Source organism: Calypte anna, chromosome 1 (assembly GCF_003957555.1).
Source record: "Calypte anna isolate BGI_N300 chromosome 1, bCalAnn1_v1.p, whole genome shotgun sequence".
Classification (NCBI taxonomy): Eukaryota; Metazoa; Chordata; class Aves; order Apodiformes; family Trochilidae; genus Calypte; species Calypte anna.
In genome coordinates, this window is record NC_044244.1 from 35,168,314 (window position 1) to 35,192,628 (window position 24,315).

Sequence of the window (24,315 nt, forward strand, 5' to 3'; positions counted from 1 at the left end):
GCTGTTATGGTGACTCTTAACACCTGTGAACACCAGTTTCTCTTGGGATTACTGCAATATCACTGTGACAGTAGCAGCTACTTTTTACAGGACAATTTCCTCATTATTTCTTCTTACATTGTGGTACTGTCTATAAGCCACAGTGAAGTCTGAGACTCATGAAATGAAAATACAGTCTATTGTCCAAAGAGCTAAATGTTTAGGTTAAATTATAGAGATCATAGAAATCAGTTGGGTTGTTTTTTTTTTTCTCAGAGTATTAACTTAAACTTTGGGTGGAGGACAATATTCCTCAATCAGAGCAGCTTGCTTTAATCCATCCTTCTTTTTGATATGAATTTTGAATGGAGTTCCTGTCAAAGTGAGCCCAGAATACCACTCTTCTTTGTTGCTGCTAAAGATCTAAAGAGCATAATTTACATTTCTAAATCTGCCAGGAAGTTGTGACAATGTTTCCCAGTTAGTGCTTCTCTATAAAAAAGAGGGAGAGAAGGAGGAAAGTGCAGATGCTAGCTTCGATTTATCTTATTTTTTACACAGAAGTAAATCCAGTAATCCTACCCATGAAATATTACTGATTTACACTGATGGAAGTGAAAGAAGTCGGATTCTCCAGTCAATACATTTCTTCACTTAGCTCCAGGAAAATCTAAAATTTGACCATCTTTTATAACAACAAGAACCATCAAGAGCCACTCTCCACCTCTACAGTCTCCATTTTATTGCTGCTGTTTGTGAAAGATCTCTGATCACAATAAAGGATGTAGGTGAGGAAAAGGAATGGTTTTCAAACTCTGTTTTGGTTGCCTGGACTATTTCAGGGTAAAATGAACATTAAATGTACTTACAATGTGCCCAGCCCACGTACAGCTTATATTCCTGAGTACAGATAATACCTACAAAACATACCAGGTATGGAACTGAACTGATCACCACTTGTCCTGTGTACTACTTAATTGGTGGGAAAAAAAGAGGATTTTTTTGAAGAGCTGTTTCACCACTGTGTTCTGCTTGATCATTTTTGATAGGCTTTTCCATTTCGGTCTCTATATGTTTCTCCAAAATAATAAGTTTCCTTGTGTTCTGCATATCATTTTCTCTCATGCCTGTGGAGGGCCCAGTGGGAGTCAGACGTTCAACCAGTTCCTTTCTCACTTTTTCAGCTGTATTTCTCCAGATATTTTCTGCAATAATAAAGAAATAAAGTGATAGGGTAAGACTGCAGACTCTTAGAGGCGGATAAACACACGGTCGCCACATATTCACAAAAAAACAGTTGAAAATTTTCTCTGGAATCTTAAAACCACCACTGATGCATTCTTTTGCTCAGGAAGTGAGGTGCCCAATGGTGTGGTGTCAGATTCCGTAACTGTTTTGCTGTTAGTGGGGAAAAATTTCCATATGAATCTTTACTACTGCCACTCTTCTTGCTGGCAGCTGCTACAGAACATAAGCAATGGGTTTTTACAGAAATGGGGAACCGTGGCTCTATTCAACACATTCCAGTGACCATCCACTATCTGGACACTGTGTATTATCACCTCACCTTACTAAAACAGATATTAAATATAAAGAAATACCAAACACTGATATAAATTAACATATTTCTCCAGGTAACACATGCTTACGAATAGTCTCTTTTTTCTTTTCTGGTGCAGAGGAAAAGTCATCACTAAGCTTCCATGAAGTCTGTGGTTTCTGTTTTGCTCTGTAGATTTTTGTTTCCTGGATCCATGCATGTTTCATTGCTTCATCAGGAGTCATGCGCAGGGAAGGTTCCCACCTTAAATCCATGGTAGACAAATAGTTGCTTAACTGAAAGTCAGTTTAAGCCAAAAGATTCAGTGTTGTCTTCAGAAAGAAATGAAAAAAAAAAAATATCCAACGCCCCCACTAAACACTCCACCAGATACAAAGGTTTTACAGGCACAAGTGGATGAAAGCAAAGTCAAAAATAGCCTGCTGTATACAAGTCAAAACTATGAACTTACATTAGGCATCCTTTCAGAAAGTCCAGGAAACCTGCATCATGGGTTTTCAGCACCGTGCTTAGATCCTTGGAGTCTGGGCATCTCTTTTTTCCCTTGCTGTTAGTTACGCATTTTGGAAAACCTTTGGAATCTAAAAAAAAAATAAATAAAGAAATAAATAGATGCTAAAAAAATTACATTTAAAATCCTTGTAAAATCTTTAAGACAACTGCAAAAACAATACTTATATCCATCCCACTAACTTCAGTGTTGCCCTATTGGACTTATTGTCTGCCAGCATTTTGGCAAACAATAATGTTTACATTCTGTACACTGCACCTTACACTGTGACTTTTATTTTGTGTGATTCACAAAAACAAATTATACCCAGAGGAATGAACTCAATCTAAATTAGTTCCCAAAGCCCATTATGTTCCTGATAGCAATAACATTTTTAAGAAGCAACATTGGAATGGATTTCCCTTTCATTTTTCTATCTCCTTGGCAATGAGGGGCCCATAAGACATGAAGACCACAGCAACAGGTTCTTTTGTAAGCTTTGGTTTACCCATTTGCTTCTTTCAACATCTGTCCCTGAAAGAAGTTTTGTCAGCTAAGAAGCACCTACTCTATCCCAGTGATATTAACTAGTGATTAACTAGCAGGGAGGAATCCCAAAAGGACAATCAGTAGCAGTTACCAAAGAACGTTCTCTTTCTTGATGCAGCCTGGATAAAATCAGCTGGTGGGAGACCCAGTACCTTCAACACAGAAAATGGATTAATGGAATTACATTTCACCAGTATTCATAACAACTGCCAGGAGAGGTGAGGAAATTCACCCTCCTCCTTAAGAAGAGAAGCTGAATGTAGTGACTTATTGAGAAATGTCTACAAGCCATTTTCCTCTTGTGCAATTAATTGTAGAAGGAATTAAGAGGTTAATTAAGAGATTTCTTACACAGAAAGTGTGATCTTATGAAGGATGACACTGGAGCTTTATCACAGAAGGCTCTAAGAACAAGGATTAATAAGCATCTAACAACTAGGGTGGCCTGCCTGGTGGATGAGGGAAAGGCTGTGGATATTGCCTACCTGGGCTTCAGTAAAGCCTGAGGGCTCTGGTTGACACCTGGCTGAACATGAGCCAGCAGTGTGCCCAGGTAGCCAAGAAGGCCAATGGCATCCTGGCCTGTATCAGGAACAGCGTGGCCAGCAGGTCCAGGGAAGGGATTCTGCCCCTGTACTCAGCGCTGGCCACACCTTGAGTCCTGTGTCCAGTTCTGGGCAACTCACTACAAGAGGGACACTGAGCTGCTGGAGCATTTCCAGAGAAGGGCAAGAAAGCTGGTGAAAGGCCTGGAAAACAATTCATATGGGGAGAAGCTGAGGGAACTGGGATGGATTAATGTGAAGAAAAGGAGGCTGAGGGAAGATCTTACCACTCTTTACAACTACCTGAATGGAGCCTATAGTGAGATCAATATCTGTCTCTTCTCCCAAGTGACAAGTGATAGGAGAAGCAGAAATGTACTCAAGTAGCACTAGGGGAGGTTTAGATTGGATATTAGGAAAATTTTATTTACCAAAAGAGTGGTCAAGCACTGGAACAGGCTGCCCAGAGAACGGGTGAAGTCACCGTTCCTGGAGGTATTAAAAAAATGTGTAGACATGGTACTCTGGGGCATGGTGGTCTTGGGTCGATGGCTGGACTTGATGACCTTAGAGTCTTTTCCAACCTTAATAATTCTATCATAGAATCATAGAATTGTTGGGTTGGAAGGGACCGTAAAGATCATTTAGTTCCAACCCCCTGCATGGTCAGGGACACCTCTCACTAGACCAGGTTGCTCAAAGCCCCATCCAACCTGGCCTTGAACACTTCCAGGGGTGGGGCAGCCACAACTTCCCTGGGCAACCTCTGCCAATGTTCCACCACCCTTACAGGAAAGAATGCTTTCCTAATGTCTAATCTAAATCTCCTCTCTTCAAGTTTTAAACCATTTCCCCTTGTCCTCTCACTACACACTAGTGTAAAAAGCCCTACCTTAGCTATGATTCTATGATTCCCAAACCTTTTTGAAAAACAGTTACAAATATCACAGAGCCAAACTCCTTGGTAGGGGCAGACAGTATAAGAATGAGCAATGTCCACAAACAGGGCATTGAGAAGTTCAGGGTAACTAATAGGAAAAACATTTTCAGCAGGACAGTAGAGCAGCAGTTGAGCAGCCACCCAGAGAGTTTCTAGTCAAGCTTTTGAGGTTTTCAGGATTTGCTAGACAATGATGCAGCTGACTACTCAAATGTTAGCAAAAATATCTCAGCAGAGTTTGGACTAAAGAGATCTTATTCAACCAACACATATTTAATTTCTCAGAGAAGAGGAGCCTGTTATAATTTGGATTGGTTTTCCTTCCTCTTAGATATGCTTCTGCTGTTCTGACTTCTCCATGCAAATTCTGGCTAGATTAAATTATGTTTCCTTCAGAAGCATGATAGTGAGTGTACAAAGTAGTGTTTGACACCTGAAATAGAAATAACAGCTTTGCATTAGAAGCCATCCTTTACAAGAACCCTCTGGCTGTAATAAAACTCCCTCTTAAATGGCCAGCCCATAGCCAGCTATGTTTTGTTATCTCTTGAGAGTTCTCTCTGTTGCTGGTAATGGAGTTTATCAACTGAGTGTATGCAACTCAAAAGACAATCCCAAATGTTACCTCCATGATGCAGGCAAGCTGGTCAGCTTCATTTTCCCCTGGAAACAGTGGGTAGCCTGTGTAAAGCTCAGCTATGATACAGCCTAAGCTCCACATATCAACAGCCATAGCATAGGGATGACCAAGAATCACTTCAGGTGAGCGATAAAACCGGCTCTGAACATAGGTGTACACTACAGCAAAACAGAAAATTAAAGAAGAAGCAAAATAGCATGACTGGGACAGACATGTGGGTTCCAAATTTCACAGAGAAGTGAAATAGATGTTGAGACACCATATGTGTACTCTGTATCCCTTTAGTGCCATGAAGGGGTTGCTTACATAGGTTCTGAAAAGCTTTTTATGCTCACTTCCTAAAAACAGTGGGTGATATACTTTATTTTAATTCAAAATTGTTCTTCAACAAGTTTCAATGAAAGAAATTATTCTATTAATTCTGTGATTGAGTTTACTGCCTGTTCCTCTTGCTCTTTGGAGGTCTTAGCCTCACATCAGTCAACAGTTCTTCATTATAGCATATTTGCACTGTACAAACTATTGGCTTCACTGACACCTATGGGCCATCTCCTGCTGCCCTCTGGTTTCCCTATAAATGCATTATAACCCCACAGCAGATGGCAAACGACCTCATTCCAAGGTTCAGACCCATCATAGTGGGTAGACTACTTCTTCTTACCATTCTACCAAGCTGTCATTTAGAAAACTGAACAGGGTTATAGCATGCAAACTCCTTGTCAGTTGTTTGTATTTCTGTTCTCTACATCCCCACATACTCAACTTCCTTCTGGAAGGAAAACACCCTGAGAAGTAAGTGCTGCACAATATTGTGATTACACCAAATCTGTACAGTTAGTGAGTACCACGGTGCCAATCTGTGCCCTTGTGCATTTGACCAACAGCAGAATTTATTGTCTGCTTTTTCTCATTCTTGTCACAAATAGGTTGCTGATGTGTTGCTTTCTAATCTCTAATGAAGTGCCACTTTGAGGGCTGTACCTATTCTTGTTTCAGCTGACAGACAGAGTATCCTCGGTCATGCTCCATTTTCCCTTCCACTTATTTCAAGTTTCAATCTGTTGCTCTCCATAAACATTTCAGCCTGCACCTCAGATTATATTCTGCTCAAACAATAGCAAACCTAAAATGATTATACACTCCTAAAAAAATAGCATGTAAATATAATGGTCTGAATCCTAAAATATAGATTAACAGGATTTGGTTAAGCTTAATTATCAATCTTTCACAGGAAAAATATGAGCCATTTAAGATGATTTTTGTTTTTCTAAGTTAATGAAAGGCAGTGCAGATTTCTTTCTTGGGCTTGTTCTTTTACTGCTGTTTTTTTTTTTTAATATTATATTTGCATTCCTGATGATGCTATCATTCTTTCTTTACAATATGTCTATTAATATTTAGATATATTATTAGCTGAATTTTTATACTTCCATTTCTCCTTTACAAATTTTGTTCTTGTTATCTCCTGTACATTCTAATTCAATAGAAAAAAAAATAAAACTGAACTTTGACTTTTTAAACAAGAAGCATACTTCCCATTCCCCTGATTGCATTAATACAAAAAGTACCAATTACAATTAATCCATCCTGCTCAGAAAGGCTCCCTGGACCTGATAAACTCCTTTTTCAGCAAAGTCTCTGGGTTTTCCTCATAGGTATATTTCAGCTAACCACTCTTGCAAATGTAATTTTGATTTCAACAGGAGCTGAGGAGCTGATCAGATCTGGGATGAAGAAAAAGTGTGGCAATGGCTTACTTGTCTCCTACCCGTATTTGTTCCACAACCAGTGCTCAACATTTCATCAGATTCTAACTGGGGACATGGGTCACTGGATTAGCTCAATCAAAGACAGAGTTTTCCCACATTACTTAAAATTAAGAAAGCTTATTGAGAAAATTACATCAACTTGACTTTTCTGCCAACCTCTTTGGTGTTCATAGCAGCTTGATCCAAAATCAATAACTTTAACCGAACCTTGGCCATTGTGGTACAATAATATGTTCTCCTAAAGAGGAAAAAAAAGAAAAACAGGGGAAAAAGGGTTTTAACACATTACATTATGTTACTGAACATTTTGGATAATAAGCAAAGCTTAACACATTGGGTTTACACTTATCTGCATAATAAAAGCTTAAAGTACAACTTCCTGGAGAATGCATTTGCTAAGGTAAGTTAATGTGCCATTAACCAAAGAAGAAGAAAGATTTGCAAAGGTACCCAGGTTGCGGGTTAGCTTGGCAGGGACACCAGTCCTGCACATCACATACAATCCAGGCCACTGCTCTGTGCAGTGTCTGGTCCTGTCTATGCACCAGCCAGCCAGAATGCTCTCTAAAACTCACTCTTGTAAAAGTAAAAGGCAAATTATGTGGTTGCATTCTGTGCTAATTTAAGCAGAACCATCCTATTGGAATGACAGAAAGCCCCTGATCCACGAATGAGTCTTTCTTCACAGCTCCCTCCACTGCTTTCAGCAGCTTTCTTCAGACTTGGTAAGGGTACCTCTCTCCACCTCCTGATGTGTGATGCAGAGATCAGAAGGGGAAAGAAAATGATGGGGTTGTTTAGATTCTGAGCTGGGTGCAGGTGGGTACAGCTCTGTGTGCCTACAACTCCAGCTTGGGAACTGATTCTTAATCAGCTAACCCAGGGATATTTGCACTGATGAGTAAACACAGCCTATTAGCTCTCTTCTGCAGAGTTGAATTTTACTCTCATTAAAAATCTGTCTGAATTAAGAATTTCCTTTGATTTCCTTTCTAATCATATAGTCTTTTCCACTTCTCAGCAGAGAAATGGCTACCTTTATCAATGAGTTTTAAAGTGATTAAATACCAAAGCTTTGAAAGATTGAACAGTTTCCAGGTTAATCCCAAATAAAGTATTTTATTGGGTAATTAGGGGACTCATAAGGAAATCCTGTGACAGGAGGGTGAAGCTGCTTTTGTTGAAAGTCAAGGCAAGGGCTGACTTCCACTCTCCAGATGCTCTTTGTTCTGTTATGGGAAGAATCATCTCTGCAGCTGGCTATCTCTTCATGCTCATGGCAGGACTCTGTCTCTAATACTGAATCTCTGACAATGCAAGGGAGCTGATTCACTGCAAAAACAGATTCTGGGGGCAGTGATTACCCAGGATGAAGTCCAGAGAAATTCCATACTCTTCCTTATGTTGAGAAATATCATAGGTGCAAATGTATTAACAAATATGAGTTTGAGGTAACGTAAATTAAATTAATTAAACTGTGCAACTGTAGAATGAGAATGGAATTATCCTTCAGTGAAGTCACTGAATGTTCACTAATATGTGACTGTTTTAATACACACTACACTTACTGATCTTGTCAACCTCATTCTTTGTCAGTGATTGCCTCAAAGAGATTTCCTGCTGGGACAACTCTTTCTGAATCAGATATATTGATTACCTTGCTAACCTTCACTTCTCACTGCAAACTGGTCTGGCAAAGATGTTGGCAAGACAATGGGTAGAGGCTGCACGTGACTCTTCACTTTTGAGTCAAAATATGTCAAGCAAAGTGAGAACAGAATCTCATCCTGAGCATTTTTAGTTGAGAGAGGATTGGTTTATTTTTATATAAACTCATCTGCAGTTTTGAAAAACAGATCAAGAGAAATGTTCACTTGAAAAGACAGAAGAATTAAAGTATATAAATACAAATATAAATATATAATTAAAGTATATAAGAGTTCTCAGAAAATTGCAAAAAGTTTTGATTTGGGCTTAAGGAGAAGGGAAATGTTTCATCTAGCATCAATGTTTAGCAGATACAGCAGCAGGAATTGGATCACAGATGTTCTTACAGAAACAGGTGAGCACCCTAAACACTCTACTGTAGCATTGCTTTACCATTTACTATACTACTTAATTCTATAGTTATGTATATGAAATTCAATAGACTTCCCAGGATAAGCTGAAAAAGGCTGCCTTGAGAGTATCTCCTTGCATCATAATGTCCCAAATACTGGAAGTACTTTATTTCACAAGTACTTTTTTCTTTCTCTAAGCAAAAAGTCATGACATGAACTTGATTCCTGGCAGTGAATGAACTGAATCAATGGAAAGAATCACTTGACTCTAGTAGTAATGCCTCCTGAAATAACCTATAGCTTCTGTACAAATACCCTACTGAGTATTAAGGGTTCTTCTGTCGGTTCCTCTTGATCAGTAAAAAAAAGAATGAAGCTCATGTATTCTGTACAGGTTATGAAACTACCATACTTACAGGTTTCAGATCACAGTGAATTATTCTTTCCTGGTGGAGCACTTGTAAACATTTCAGCACACACTGAGTGAAGTGTCGAATTAAAGACAAACTGAAACCTTGGAAATTGTTCTTTTTGATCAGCTCATACAAATTTATTCTGTGGGAGGGGAAAAAGAAGACAGGAAACAAAAAAGAGATTAGGGAACATATTTTTAAAGGCATGATTAATTCACAGTGCATTTAGAGAGTATTTAGCTTGTCTTCCTACATGAGGGAGGACACAGGTAGAAGAAAAGAACTTAGATGTTTTCCTCCATGAGAATGCAGTTCTGCTTGAATGTATGCATACACAAGAACATCTCCCTGAGCCTCCAGATCTAAAGAAGACATAATGTCAGTGGACTTCCTTGCCTGCCGAACTCAGTGCTATGTTGTGCAACTGTGCTGATTTTCAGCAAGAACAACTATAATCAGGACATGAGAGTAATAAACGTTCTTCGATCTCTTCCTGTTCTCATCTGTCTTTGCTTTGGCACCTTGTGTAAATCCTCTTAATCTAAAAAGTCTTTAAAACAGCAATAAATCTTTCTAGATAAACACCCCCATGGTGGTTATTGAAGGGAAGCACAGGTTTGTCCTCAGCAATATACCTGAAGGAGTGACCTCAGTGGTGGGGTTGGATGCAGATGATCCTTAAGGACCCTCCCATCCCAAACCCTTCTATGATTCTACACCCTGAATCCATTGATTTACTCCTTGCCTCACAGGGCTTTCATGGAAGAAAACTTTGATGCACAGCACAGAAGATAAGGGATGGATCACCTCGTTGTCTACATGAAATCTGAATGAGGCTTTTTTCAGTTCACCTTCAGTGATCAAAGGCAGTCTGTATTTACACAGTATTCCTTCCTGGTAGCATTAAGAGCTACAAATTCTTCTGAATAAGTCATAAAAAGTAAAGCTTGTAAGACACAAGTGCTCCTTAAGATCTGTGTAAAGGAAAATACACTTTACCCCAGCAGTTCAAAGGCAATACAGAAGTGATTGCGAAAGTAGAAGTACTCCTTCATGTGGATGATATTATGAGTATCATCTTTGTCTTTCTTCAGGAGAGCATCAAGGATCTTTACTTCTATCAAAGCCTGGCTATGAAATCTGAAATATCACATGACATAGGAATGATAAGAAACACTGCAGTCTTACTGTAAACTCAATGCATGTGACAACAGTTTAAAATTTACCATTCACTCCTGTTAACTGCTGTAACTTCGATTCATTGTGGCTGTTTCCTGGTCTAAATATACTGACCTTGCATAACACTTAAGAGTAGTTATTTTGATTTATCTGAAAAAAAATGTTTTAATGGGAAAGTTGCAAATTAGCATCCAGAGTAAAATCCCAGTGCTTTCAAAGTCCATAGGTATGTTCATTTGAACAGGGCCATATTTCACACCTACCACAGTAAGAGAGTCAGTTTTGAACACCATCTTTACACTTATTGTTCACTGGGGAGGAAAACCACACAGCTAAATCTCAGTTGTTGGAGTCAAGAGCATCATTCTCATCTACTCCCCCTGGCTCAAGCTAAACTCAACTAAAAATTTGTAATCAGTCACATAACAAGAAGAGGTTGCTTAGAACCACAGTGTAGAATTTCTCATGTTAAAAGGATCCACTGGAGCCTCCCAGAAGATTCGTGTGCTTTTGGAATCTTGAGGGGGAATGCAGGCTCTCAGCCTTCAGTCATGCAGGGCTGGTTACCTGGGCTGAGATCTGGATACAGACACCTCCTTGTAAGCCTGGAAAAACTGTGCCTGTTTTCATGGACTGTGTCTCCACTGGCTCCAGGCCAATTCTGAGAGCTGCACATCACCTTTCCTCACTCTGTTCTCACTGTATTTAATGAAAGTTTGATGTACAGGGAATTCAATGTTGCTTTGTTCATGTTACCCCCAGATTGTCACTGCCTATATCACAAAGACTTGATTGTGTTCAGATGTCTCACCTTTTTTTATTCCTTATTATTTTCAGTGCCACTAATTCATTGGTTTTATGATCCAAGCATTTAGCCACTTGCCCAAATGACCCTTTCCCAATCACCTCCAACACTTCATATCGGTAAGCAATATGGTCATGTAAAACCTTCAAAAGAAAACAAATAATTCAGATTCTAATAGTACAACAAAGCCCAGACTTTGAAGTAGTTGATCTGTGTGAGTCAACTGCCTATAAAAGATGCTGGAGTGGTAGCAGGTGAAGTCTGCATTAAAGAAGGATGACAGAGAAAATAACAAATGCAATATTTGATTCATCTACCTACCTTGCATCAGTTTTGAATAAGGCTTACTCTTTATGAGTCTCTTCTGAGATTTAAAGTGATTGGTACTGATATTTTAATATTACTGATATTTTAATCATATGCATATTTATATTCTAGAAACATTTATCTCGGATAGATCACTTAAGAGCTGGCAGACAGTTACTACCAACTAACCAAGCTGAAGGTGAATTACCAAAGTTTTTCCACTTACCTTTAAGTAGGACCCATGCTCATCATCATAACAATTATTGTTCTGGGTTTCAGGCAAACCTTCAATCTTTTTAGCTTCCAGCCCAAGAAACCATAGCTCTGTATAATTGAATATTTCTTTTTGCTCGTAGACTGTTAACTGGTTTCTAAAATTTTTCAAGGCTTCTAAATTAGAAAATGAGAATATGACAGTAAAAATCAATAAAATTACAGCAATCTGATGGCAAATTGATTTTACAGTGGAACAGTTTACAGTATAGCACGCTAGTCTGAGCAGGAGACTGTGAAGCTGACTGCTAGAAGTCCCTTCCAACCAGCATTTCTATGATTCTACAGTGTTGAAGTACTTTTTTGGGTTTTTTTTCTGACTTAGAATATAACATTCAGCAAGACTTTTATAGCCATCTTCGGTAAAAATTATTTTATTCTAAGCAAAGTTATGTACCTTGAGGTTTTTGAAAATCCTGTGTGTTGTCTATCTCCTTCAGCAAGCTTCATAGCTTACATTAAAAAAAAATGTGTTTTTATTGTTTTGATGGTAATTTATAAATTGCAATAAGCTTTCATTTCATTAAGTACTTTCATTTCAAGTACTTGCGTTTGTGACAGAAAAAGCCAAATTCAGATGCACGAGGCTAGGCATTAAATAGGACCCAAATCTGCAGTTCTGCTAGTTCTTGCTGCACAGTAGTGTTTCATCTACCCCAGCACTTCCACTTCCATCATTTAAATCTAGATAATTAGTCAGTTCATAGCATTATAAATCAGTGTGTTCTCCAGGCATACATGTGGGTGTTTTGTTAAACAGTGGCAGATCTCCATCCAGCAATGCAGGGATGCTAAATCATTTCAAAGCAAAAGGCCACTTTTTTTTTTCTTTTCCTAGACTCCTTCTAAAAGTAGATTAACTTTGCCAGAAACTTTCTAGATCTGAGAATTCCCAAAATGCAATTTAGCCCACACAGATAAAATGTGACACAGCTAAAAGCAAGTGGAAAAAGTGTTTTATCACTGTAATAGAATGCTGTTGTGATCTACATGACCTGTCATAAGTCTTAGGCAAATATGCATTCTTCTGTAAAACATGTACTTCTTTCATTTATGTATTTGTGTTAGTCTATTCATTTCCCTAATGCATACATCCCCAAATAGGATTTTTAGAAATCACTGAGTAAATCCATGTTCTTTTGGCTCCAAGTTGCTTTTTAAATATTTCAGTATTAATTTGGCATGGGGCTTTTGGTCCCCGAGTATCCTGACTGCACAGACTCCTGTGCAGGCAGCCTGTCACTCCAGTCTATTTAGCATGATCTGTAATAATCTACCTGATGCTGTCATAGGCAATTTGACACTGATGCTGGTGTTTTCCAGTTCTGATGGTTTTGTCTGGGCTGTGGTATCACTTTCAGGAAGAGTGCCTGGAGGGTTAAATTGGGGAAAATCACCTTGAGTTCCATTTTCCTGCCAAATAATCAAACAAACAAAAGGTAATTTTGTTTTCAGATATTTTTATGAGCATTCGGCTGATCTTCAAGTCTATAAATATGTAAAAAAATACATAAAAAATGCGACAAAGCTGCAAAATATTTATTTTGGATTTTTTTGAGTGATCTAACAACTTTGTGCTGAGACAGAACAAGCATGGTTGTGGACTAGAATGCCCTGCTTACCTAGAGAGCAAATTCTACCAGCAGCTCTAAAGGCTATTGGACCATTGAAAGATAAATCCATAAATAAGAGAAAGAAGTTCATCTTCCAAGTTCACTCAGTACATGGGCTCTCACTTTGTATAAATGCTACAAACTGGAGCATATAATTTGCATCTAAGTGGGCATATCTTGAATCCTTGAGATTGCTTGTGCAGTCCCCAGAAGTGCAGGGACACCAGCTTGGGTCTGCACACATGCACATGTTTAACAGGAAGACCAAGAGTGGTATCAATGGGGAATGAATGGCTCTCTAGGGATGTAGAAGCACTAGAAGGAAGAAATTGCAGAAGATACAGAGGTGTTACCTATATCAGCAGGTCACCAAGATCCCCCAGAACATGCAGATTCTCAGGGCTCTCAGAATCAGAAAAAAACAAAGGATAGACTGCAGAATCAAGCCATGAAGAGGTGATGCAGGGTTAGAGGTGAAAGAAAGATGGATAAAGAGATAGCAGACAGTGTCCCTTGGGATAGGGGTATAGGAGCCCAGGTCATGTTCTACTCAGTCCCTTCGTTGAAGGGAAAAGACTCAGCTAAAAACAATGCGTGCAGCAGATCAATACCTGGCTGAAGCTACAGAAAAGGCTTCTATGAACATAGGATGAGAAACAAGAACTACTGAATAGAAACAGGTTCCATCTGATGAAGCAAGGCAAGAGTGTCTGCAGATGCTTTGCTAACCTAGTGAGAATGGTTTTTAAATAGGTACATCTGGGAAGAGTCATCATAACCTGAAGGCCCTATCAGGACTCATGGGCTAATTCAGTCACCTCAGCATCTGCTGGGAGGTGAAACATGCTGGGAATTTTCTGGACTGTGTACTTAATGTAGGTAATCCTAGATGTGCTGGGCCTGTTACTCACACATAAGGACCAACTGACTGAGGATGTGAAGGTCAATGGAAGGGCAGTTTGGTTGCAGTGACCATGTGATTGTGGAGTTTAAAATCCTCATAGAAGGGAGTGGTTTCAAGTGGGACATGGCTTCTTCAAATACATAGCAGATAAAACTAACCCCAGAGGCAATGAAGGCACTGCTGAATGAGGTGGGTGCCCTGGTGACAGAGGATATAAAGAAGGCAGAACTGCTGAGCACCTTCTCTGCCTCTGTGCATACAGCTGGAGGATCCTCAGGAGCCCCAGACCCTTAAGGCCACTGAGGAAGTCAGGGTAAAAGATGAGTTTGCCTTGGTTGATGAGGACTGGGTTAAGGATCAGTTAATGAGGCTGGACATCCATAAATCCATGGGTCCTGATGGGATGCACCCATGGGTGCTGAGGGAACTGTTGGATGTCATTGCTAGGCTGCTCTCCATCATCTTTGCTAAGTCATTGGGAACAGGAGAGGTGCCTGAGGACTGGAAGAAAGCAAATGTCATTCCAGTCTTCAAGAAAGGCAAGAAAGAGGACCCAGCTAACTACAGACTGGTCAGCCTCACATCCATCCCTGGTAAGGTGATAGAACAACTCATTCTTGATGCTGTCTTCTGGCACATCAAGGACAAGAGGCTTATCAGGAGCAGTCAGCATGGCTTTGCTAAAGGGATGTCATGTCTGACCAACCTGAGAGCCTTCTGTGAGGATGAAGTCAGGTGGATGGATGATGGCAGAGCAGTGGACATAGTTTATCTTGATTTCAGCAAGGCATTTGACACCATCTCCCACAGCATCCTTGGAGCTAAACTGAAGAAATGTGGCCTGGATGATGGGGTAGTGAGGTGGATTGGGAGCTGGATGAAGGATAGGAGCCAGGGAGTTGTAATCAATGGGATGGAGTCTACTTGGAAGCCTCTTTCTAGAGGAATCCCTCAAGGGTCAGTACTGGGACCAGTACTATTCAATATATTTATTGATGACTTGGATGAGAGAATAGAGTGTACTATCAGAAAGTTTGCTGATGACATAAAAGTGGTTGGAGTTGCTGACACCCCAAAAGGCTGTGCTGCCATTCAGAGGGACCTATACAGGCTGGAGAGTTGGGCAGGGAGAGATTTAATGAATTATAACAAAGGCAAGTGTAACATCTGGGAAAGAACAACTCCAGATACCAGTATAGGTTGGGGACTGAGCTGCTGGAGAGCAGCACAGGTGAAAGGGACCTGGGGGTGCTGGTGGATGGAAGGATGGCCATGAGCCAACAATGTGCCCTTGTGGCCAAGAAGGCCAATGGCATCCTGGGGTGCATCAGAAGGATGGTTAGTAGGTCAAGAGAGGTTCTCCTACCCCTCTACTCTGCCCTGGTGAGGCTACATCTGGAATATTGTGTCTAATTCTGGGGCCCTCAGTTCATGGAGGACAGGGAACTGTTTGAGAGAGTCCAGTGCTGAGTGACCAAGATGATGAAAGGAGTGGAACATCTCCCTTATGAAGAAAGGCTGAGGGAGCTGGGGCTGATTAGAAATTAGAGATTAGGAGAATGATTAGAGATTAGGAGAAATACTTTTTCCCACGAGAGTGGTTCACTATTGCAACAGGTTTCCCCGAGAAGCTGTGCACTCTCCATTCTTTCAGATATACAGAACCCAGCTGAACAAGGCACTGAGCAAACTTCTCCAAGTATTCTCTGCTTGGAATGGGAGGTTGGATTAGATGTCTTCTGAGATCCCTTCCAACCAACAATCAGCATATGGTTGCCAAGACAAGAAGAACCCAGCCGATGTGACATGGACTGACCACTGGGCAACATTAGTCCACCACATCCTTGCAAGAACTCCTGGTTGGTACCACTTGGATATAATGTATCTACCTTGGTGCTTGTGAGTTTTGGTTTAAGAACATGTAAGTGCAAGTGAAAGTAGGTTTGTTTTAAAATAAACCCATCTTCCCTTACTTGCATCTAACCTTGCTCTCCTGCTGAGCCCCAGCTTGAGAATTCCATTCTGTTCCCATTCCAATACACTCTCCCTTAATGCAGCAGTGCTGTGTTATTTCTAGGGCAGGGTAAGCAAAGATCTCCAAACATAATCATGTTTTCTAGATTAAATATTTATTGTCCTCTGGCACTTCTAAGCCAAGCAAAAAAAGCTTTCATATTGGTGTTTATGCATCTTCTTACAGAAGTTTATAAATACCATTTCAATATGAAAAAACCCCAAGCCTCTCTCTATAAAATGCTTGGCTCCAATCTTTGCGCAGACAATAAAATGGAAGGATGGTTCATTTTGAGGTGCAAAGCTTAATCTTTGGCTTTTCTAGGAGCTGAGTGCAGGTTTGACTTATGAAGGCCACAGAATTAGGATTAAAGAAAATTTAAATTATTTTGGAGACTAAACCATTACATTTAATTGTTTATGGTATTTTGCACCTTCCAGCTCTACCCAATGGTACACACACTCCCTTAATGAAATTAAAGAATTTGTAGTAGTTGCCAAGAAGACTCTTGACTTCCCAAGCAAAATGCATTATATGGTGACTTACAGTGCAAGAGATCTGAAAATACTTCATGATGGAGTCCTACACAACCTGACAAGTGTCTCAGTAAAGAGACTCCACTGAAGCAGAAGAAAGGGTGAAAAAAGGAGGCATCAGAATACTGCTGGTCCCTGATTTTGAGGAGAGAAGTGGCAAAGAAAGAAGTACAGATAGGGAATGGACATAAGATTTGTGAGGAAAAATGAGGAAGAAGGAATGCCGAAAGTGAAGATTACTTTGAAAACCTCCTGTGATGTTGGGTGTCCATTAGGATATCTGGAGATACACAGCACCATGCTGGTAAGGAATTTATGTATTTGACTCTTTAGCTCTTATGCTCTTTTACCTCCTTTATGGCTGAAAACAGAAACTGATGCAAATGCTGACATCACTAAATTATTTCTCTCTTCCCACACACAAACACACTTCTGACGCTTTGCCACTGCCTCTGTCTTGGCAGTACTTGAGAGAAATTACTTATCTAGGCAAACACAAGGTGTCTAAAGGCTTTATAACTTACCTGAAGAGAGGGGAGGACATTCTGCAAGCTCCTATTTGTTATCTGAGGCAAGCTGCTTCCAGGGGCAGGAGGATTTGCAGTCTCTGCAACCAAACCATGCTTTGCCTGAACTTCCAGGTGTGGGAGGGAGAGAACACCACGACTGAATTTCTAGACAGAAAGCAGAATTAAATATTACATAACGACCTAGCAAGCTAGCAAGCAATGCCATGTAACAACTTCTAAAACCAGAGGGACTTAAAAACTTGGAAATGTGTAATGGTTCAGTTCTGACACCTTATGGAGAAGGGGAAAAGAGGAGGTACTCCCTGGCAGCTCTCAGCTCTTAATGGGCAGAAGGAGGCTGCCCAGACAATCAGGCAGCCTGGACCATTTTACACCATGGAAGTTTCCTCACAAGAGCATCTTTATCCAGCATCAGTGCAATGACTGCTTCAGCTGGAAAAACCTGGGTTGGGTTTGGAAACCCAACAGCCGTTGCAGGCTGTGGGACTCCTCTGAGTGGGGGAAATAAAGAATATGTAGGGTAATAAGCAGGCATGAAGAATAAATGGCAGGCAACATAATTAGCTACTCCTAGGGGTAGAAAAGAAATTGGAACTGGACGGCTACCAGTCACCAGAGGTGGGAGGGGGTGGGTCTACCCTGAACTGGATCCTTAATATTTCCTCTCCCCTCTCCCCTCACTTCCCATGGTGTTGACTTTGACTGGGGCCCCCTGTCACTCTCCTCCACACTGAGGAAAAGGCAAGCTCTCTGCAAAATTTACTGAAAAATTAATGCTTGTATTAATTTGAAAACTCCAGGATTATCAGCCCTTCCTTGAGGCTTCTCCCATTTGTTATCTGTGAAACATCTATATACCATTCATTCTTTAAAGTCAGTCGTTCAAGGATGTGGTTTGGTGAATGTTAGGACCTCTAGCATTCTTGGGTATCTAAAGAGAAAAATCACACTCTTATCAACAGAGAAAATTTTTGCAGTAGACTATTTCTTTGTCAACTAATGAAAAAATACTAGAAATAGGTGTGAAACAGATCAACAATGCCCTGTCAAATACAGAATAAGATCCAGAGAGTTAAGGCTGCAAGCCATATAAGCCCGTCAATTTTTTGTCATCAGGGAAGGATAGAAACATATTTGTCAAGTTTTTGACAACAAAGGCGAGGCTTGATGCTTTTTTTCAAAAAGAAATGAAGCAAAACTCTTCATCCACCCAACTTGAATGGGTAAATTTTCTTTTCCAATATTATGGAAAAATCTTGAAAACCTTAGGATCCCAGCAAACTTTTCATGAAAGCTCCAAGAAACAAAAGAGGGTGGGCACAAGAAATGCTTCAAAGGCTACTAAATAGCCAGCAAAACCAAAATACTCACAGGCAGCTGGGACAATCATACAGCCACAGTGGAAATGGAAGAGGGCAGAGAATAAAGAATTTCTTTTTGCTCAGATTCATTTATTATATGGGGTGTCTTGGAAAACACACATTCAGATATTTTAAAAGTAATCTGAAGAATCACTTACCTGATGGAAGACTCTGTTAGATCCCAGATGATCCCTCTCTTGAACAGTCAGTTGAGGCTGAGAAAATGCATCCACATGGGAAGACTGCAAACATGAAATAGTGCTTTAATAAAAAATCTGGAAAAAAAAAATCCTGGGATTTCTGTACAATTTCTGTGTTTCTTTCCTTTTTGCCAATGCCCATGCCAACACAATGCATGCAAGAGGACCACAAAAGCTGCTGCAGACTCTCTGTGCTCCTGCAATTCCTCTCCCAGTTGAAAAGCTGTTTTGGGGAGAGGTGCAGAGACAGCTTGCTTGTTGTACCTCTCAGCATGCTTGATGTGCCCATGTGGCCATGGGAGGAAGGGGGGCTCTGCCACCTCTAAACATGTGCTCAAAAGCAGACAGGGAGCGTGCTTGGAAGGTCAGCTTTAAACTGCCTGACAAGGTAGATTGTCAGCTCATCCTTTGTCAACAGCAATATTAAACTGATTCAACTCGGGGTGTACATTTTAGAAAACCACAAATCAATGTTTAAATGTACTGAGAAATAGAAAACAATCCATTGATTCCAATAGACAGATTAAAAAAAAAAAAAAGCAACAGATAAAAAAAAGCAACAGATAGAAACAAATAAAACAGATAAAAAGCAACAAATAAAAAAATACTTGGGGAAAGTGCTAAGAAGCACAGAAATTGTATGATTCTACTCGTTCTTTCAGCATTTATTTAGTGAAGATGAACATGATAAGGAGCATTGCATACAGAAGTCCACTGACTGTAGTGAATTGCATAAGTCTTTACAGTAATTTAGATAATAAAACTATGTGGTTATAACATCCTGGAGCTCTGCTCTGGTGGCTTGAGTGACCCCCACTCTGTTTAGTCAAATGTGCTGCCTTGTCCCTGGGCTCTGGGGCAAAAAGTAATTCCACTCAGAATCAAAAAAAATCATCTTTATCCAGGTAAACACATCAATTCCACTATAGAAGTTTTGAGGTAGAGTATCAACGTTTTGTCTATAAAGGAGAACACAGGAACTTGAAGGCATGGGTAGGGTAATTTAGAGTTTCAAAACAACATATTTGTGGCCAAAATTATCTTATGGATGTGCACTGCAGATTAAAAATACTTAAATAAATAGTTAAAAATATTTAAATAAAATTTAAAAATACTTAAATAAAGCAGGACAGTGCTCTTTTATAGCTGTTTTGCAGCCAGGGCTTCCACAGTCTGTACCCAGTCTTAAATTCACCTGCTGCTGATAAAGTCATAGCTCTTCAAAATGACACTTAGCCTATCCAGTGCTAGGGAATAATGTTTTAAAATGTCTTTGCCATGGACTTCAGTTACTCCCCATGAGAATATGTCTGCATACTGGAGGAGGATGCTTAATGTGTTCTGCAGTGGCAAGTGCCATAAAACCTCTGCCATGCTGAAAGAGCCTCTTGTCTGAGGCTGAAAGGAGAGGGATAACTCAGGTTAGCCTGATGCATCTGTACCAACCCACTGCATATATACAGGGGCTGTAGTGGGTGAGGGATGCTTGTGTACAGACTGATCCCTGCACATACTGTGACCCTGATATATCCAGGACTCATCGGTGTCACTACCAAGGTGCAGATCAAGCTGAAGAAACACATACAATGGCTCTGATCCATCCTGCTCTCTAAGGATGGAACAGATGCTAAGAGAGGCTGTGGGATCTTTGTCCTTGGAGATGAGGATAGATTAGAGACCTCTAGAAGACACTTCCAAACTAAATCTGGAGGGAAAGTATGTACAAATCTACCTGATCACATAAAGGAAATGCTGCTCTTTGGTGTGTAGGTTCAGCTGTCTCACCACCAGCCATGAAGACCCCTCTGTAGCTGGTCACACCAGTTACAAATTGCCATTCAGACAGCCATGCTGTTAGTGTCCATGTTTCTTTTCATATGAAAGTCCAGGAAGAAACAAACAAACAAAAGCAAACAAAAAAACCCCAAATAAACAAGTCCTACTGCAAGCTTAAAGGGTAAACTTCAGAAAAAAGCTGGGACCAACAGGTCTGAGTTTAACCTTATTATGTTAACTGGATACTGTCTGAGAGAGAAGATCATGGATACCTATGGAGCAAGGGAGAATATTAGGAAAGGGAAAGGTACTAAGACCTGTGTTTGCAGGACATAGTACTTCCTGCTTTGGGACTGGAGATCAGCTGGCCAGAGGTAAGAGATTATGTGCCATAAATCCAGAACATCCCCAGAACCTCAACAACAAATGCCTCCAGATGAGACCCATTGGATTACTGCATCCTACATATGAATGTCCCAGAGCATGACCTACTTTGCCCAGTGCACTCTATGTCCCTGTACTCACTGTCCTCCAGAGTGAATTTACATGGATGATCTATGGAAAAAACCAGCACCAGAATATTTCTAAAGGCAAAGGCTTCACATGCAAATGCAATATCCTGCATTTCGAGAGAGAATAACACGTTATGAAGATGAATCTGGGATCCACATTTATAACTCTGCTAGATATACCAGTTCTGCTAGATATATCGGGTCTCATCAAGACTAATTTTATACTTTGCATCTTTTTATGTGTCTTATGCTTTTCCCTCACATCTTATCCACACTTTACTCCCAGCTAGCTTTATTTGTTAGTTTCTGGAGCTGATGAAAATATTACACTCCATTTAGAGACAGTTTCTTAATCACTTTGTGCTTTTCTAACTGCAAGCCAATATGAAGTCCGAATTGCAGAAAGAAACACCTATCACATCAAAGAAAATCAAAGAAACAGCAGACTTCACACACTTGTACAGACTGCAGTCTTCACTCCAAGCTGTCACATTATTTCTCAGTAATAAGAAATATTCTTTTAAAAGGCTATGCAGTGATGTCTATATTAGGTCAAATGAAGGTCAAATTATCTACTTCTAGAGTATGAACAATTCACAAAATGTCTTTGAAACTCAGCAAGAGCTAGAGAAGCAGGTGAGTGAGCACCAGAGTGTGCTGCCAGAATCAGAATGCAGTTAATTTCCATTCACCAGGGAAAGAAAGACAAGAATTCGAGATGCACATTACTCCTTTCACTCTGCAAAAGCAAAATTGGTCTATCAGCCCATGGCTGTGCCTTTTTTAATCCATAACTGATCAGCTCTCACAATACTCCCCCAAACAGGTAAATAGAACAATCTTTTTGTAAATAATCATAGGGAAAACCTATCTGTGCCTACAACAGTCCTGCCAGAGGCTGAGTGGAGAGCAGGTGGATTCATCAGTATGTCCACAACAGTGATTTATTTGATAGTCTTGATACAGGTGACCCATCAGCTGCTGCTCTAGCAAAATCTACACTGGAGCTGTTGTGACTGGTTTAATTCAAGCTGATGCACTCCAAATAAAAATTGCAGCAACTTTTACTAATCTGCTCCATTTCACCCCTGGCTGTCCTACTCCTATAGCATTCAGCCTGCCCTATAGCTCCAGTATTGCACCTCACTCTCAAACTACCACCTCCTGCTATTCCAGCCCTTCAAATCATGTATTTCTGGTCATTACATTGTTAATTCCAGTTATAACTCAAGAAACAGAACAACGTCCTAATTCACTACGTCGTCTGCAGTCATAAGGAATATGAGCTACTGAGCATGCAGCATTCTGCAAAATCAGAAATTGTGACATATTTCCATAATTCACAAAATGCCAGACTATTTTTTTTCAATTCCCCATTGAGCACAGACATCACAAAGGCATTAGAATTTTAGAAATTATAAAATACACAACAATACAAAATATACACTCTATTGTATGGAACTTATTCTCTCTGTCCTCTATCAAATCTGAAGAAAGCCTGTAGACTACACAGAATATAACGTGGATGTTAAATCATGCAGTATCTTAAAAACCTATATAGCAAATGCAGTCTCACTCACTCAAAACACAGTAGGTACATAAATATTTTCCCCACCTTGTCAACTATTTCTGTCAGCATAACTGCAAGAGACATTAACTGCAAGATAGAGGTTGTTTATTCCATTCGGTGAATGCATTTCAGGAAGCCCACCTTCATCTAGTCAGAGCATTGCAGGATCAGTTTCATGCACAGTACCCTGATCAGAAAAAAAAAATAAAAATGGATAACTCTCCTGCTTGGCTTCAAATTTAAATTTTTATCCCGGAAATATGCCAGTGACTATTAGCTGCTTTAGGATTCTTTTGGTGGCCATCTGTTCCCTTTCTCAGCCTCCTTCCAGCCAAATATAATTTTCCATATTTATCATGGCAAGTCAGTAATAAGAAAGACAAATATAACAGGATTGGCTGTTCTCCTTGCTGTCTCAGTCTGCTCTTTCTCACTGAGCTCATCTGCTTGTGAAAAACACTTGAACTTGTATTTTTTCAAAATTTGTCACAATGACCTTGCTATACGGTGAGTAAAATCTATTCATTAAGATTGCCAGCTTGGAAAATGAAAATAAATTAATACCTTAAGGACTGATTTATCATTGAGCATGACGTTTCCTTTTCGGAAGATCAAAATGTGGCACTTTAGTCTGTGGTTCTTACTGGCATCACAAACCTTGTTATCTTCTGAGATAATGAGGCTCTTATTTTTGTGTGGCTAGTGAGACAGAGCTTAGCTGCCATCCTCTCTTTCCTTTTCCCCTTTTGGGTGCTGTGCATGTGTGACAGAGCACTGATGGTGATGGCTGTATCCCCACACCATCTTAGGGGAACATCTAAAACCAAAATACAACGTGCTCTCCTCTTTCATACAGCCAAGGAATGGCATGTTCCCTGCTGGTCTTAAATCTAGGTCACCAACCCAGAATAGTCCTACTTTCACTAATAAACCAGAATTTTCAAAGAAATGCATGCTCCCCCACAGAAGCTATTCTAGAAGGCTGCCACCTACTGATGCTCCTGGAATGCGCACCATTTTTTACATTTTGCATCCATAGTGGACCAAGGGATGCTCTTGCCTATTATAGTTGCTGAGGTGCAACTATCCTAAAAGGCACATCACTCCCAATTCCATCACTTCCCCTTTTAAGTTTGCCCAAGCTTGGCAACTCTCCAGTCAACAAATCCTCCCCAGTATTACACCTCACACACAAGACAAACTTCTCATTCTTTAGCCAAATAGCCACACAGACTGTCATGCCAGCAGGACAGGTTCAGACCTGGGAATGCACAGAGATGCCATGTGCTAGAATACAAATTAAACAGCACAAACACATGGCCAGTGTATTTAAGTTAAATCACTCCCCGTCAAATATACACAGAGAAATAGGCATGTGCAAACATGTACAACTATTATTTCTTTTATTTATATCTGCTCTTTGAAATGCTTTCTATTATCCTCATTTTATTTTATATTCTAGCAAACATATTAGAATTTTCTGTGCTCAGTCATGCACAATTGAAAACAATCTTTAGGATGCTTCTTTTCACATAACTGAAGAGGACCAACTCATTTTTGGCAGCAAAAGAAACTGTATAAAGTTTTCTCCTATGCTTCTCAACAACACAAGAGAACCCTCCCAGTATTAAGACTATGTTTCAGTCATGAAACCCTGAAGTAAAAAACAGTGTATAAAATGCTCCTGCTCTAAATTACAAAGCAGTGGTTTTTTAAGTTTGAAGGAAATATTAATGAAGGAAATCTTTATGGTGTTTGTAACTCATTATTTTAAAAATACCTATTTCTGA

The 24,315-nt window shown here is 39.9% G+C and overlaps 1 protein-coding gene across 1 annotated transcript; it reads right to left on the bottom strand.

Moving 5' to 3' along the window:
* Positions 1-696: 696 nt before the first annotated feature.
* Positions 697-22,826, bottom strand: DYRK4 (dual specificity tyrosine phosphorylation regulated kinase 4). The gene is made up of 14 exons (XM_008504439.2): positions 22,571-22,826; positions 18,626-18,709; positions 17,101-17,250; positions 12,787-12,922; positions 11,463-11,626; positions 10,937-11,073; positions 9,946-10,086; positions 8,950-9,088; positions 6,630-6,711; positions 4,690-4,862; positions 2,671-2,731; positions 1,992-2,121; positions 1,629-1,783; positions 697-1,184 (listed from the first exon to the last, which is right to left on the bottom strand). The coding sequence occupies exons 1-14, from the start codon at positions 22,607-22,609 to the stop codon at positions 949-951; spliced, it is 1,827 nt and encodes a 608-aa protein (XP_008502661.2). The 5' UTR covers positions 22,610-22,826; the 3' UTR covers positions 697-948.
* Positions 22,827-24,315: the final 1,489 nt, after the last annotated feature.

Coding starts and splice junctions, on each gene's coding strand:
- DYRK4 (XM_008504439.2), bottom strand. CDS start 22,609: ATGTCTCTTGCAGTTATGCTGACAGAAATAGTTGACAAG. Junction 11,627..12,786: donor ATTGCCTATGACAGCATCAG/GTAGATTATTAC, acceptor TTTCTAATTTAG/AAGCCTTGAAAAATTTTAGA. Junction 1,185..1,628: donor AAAGAAAAAAGAGACTATTC/GTAAGCATGTGT, acceptor TTATTATTGCAG/AAAATATCTGGAGAAATACA.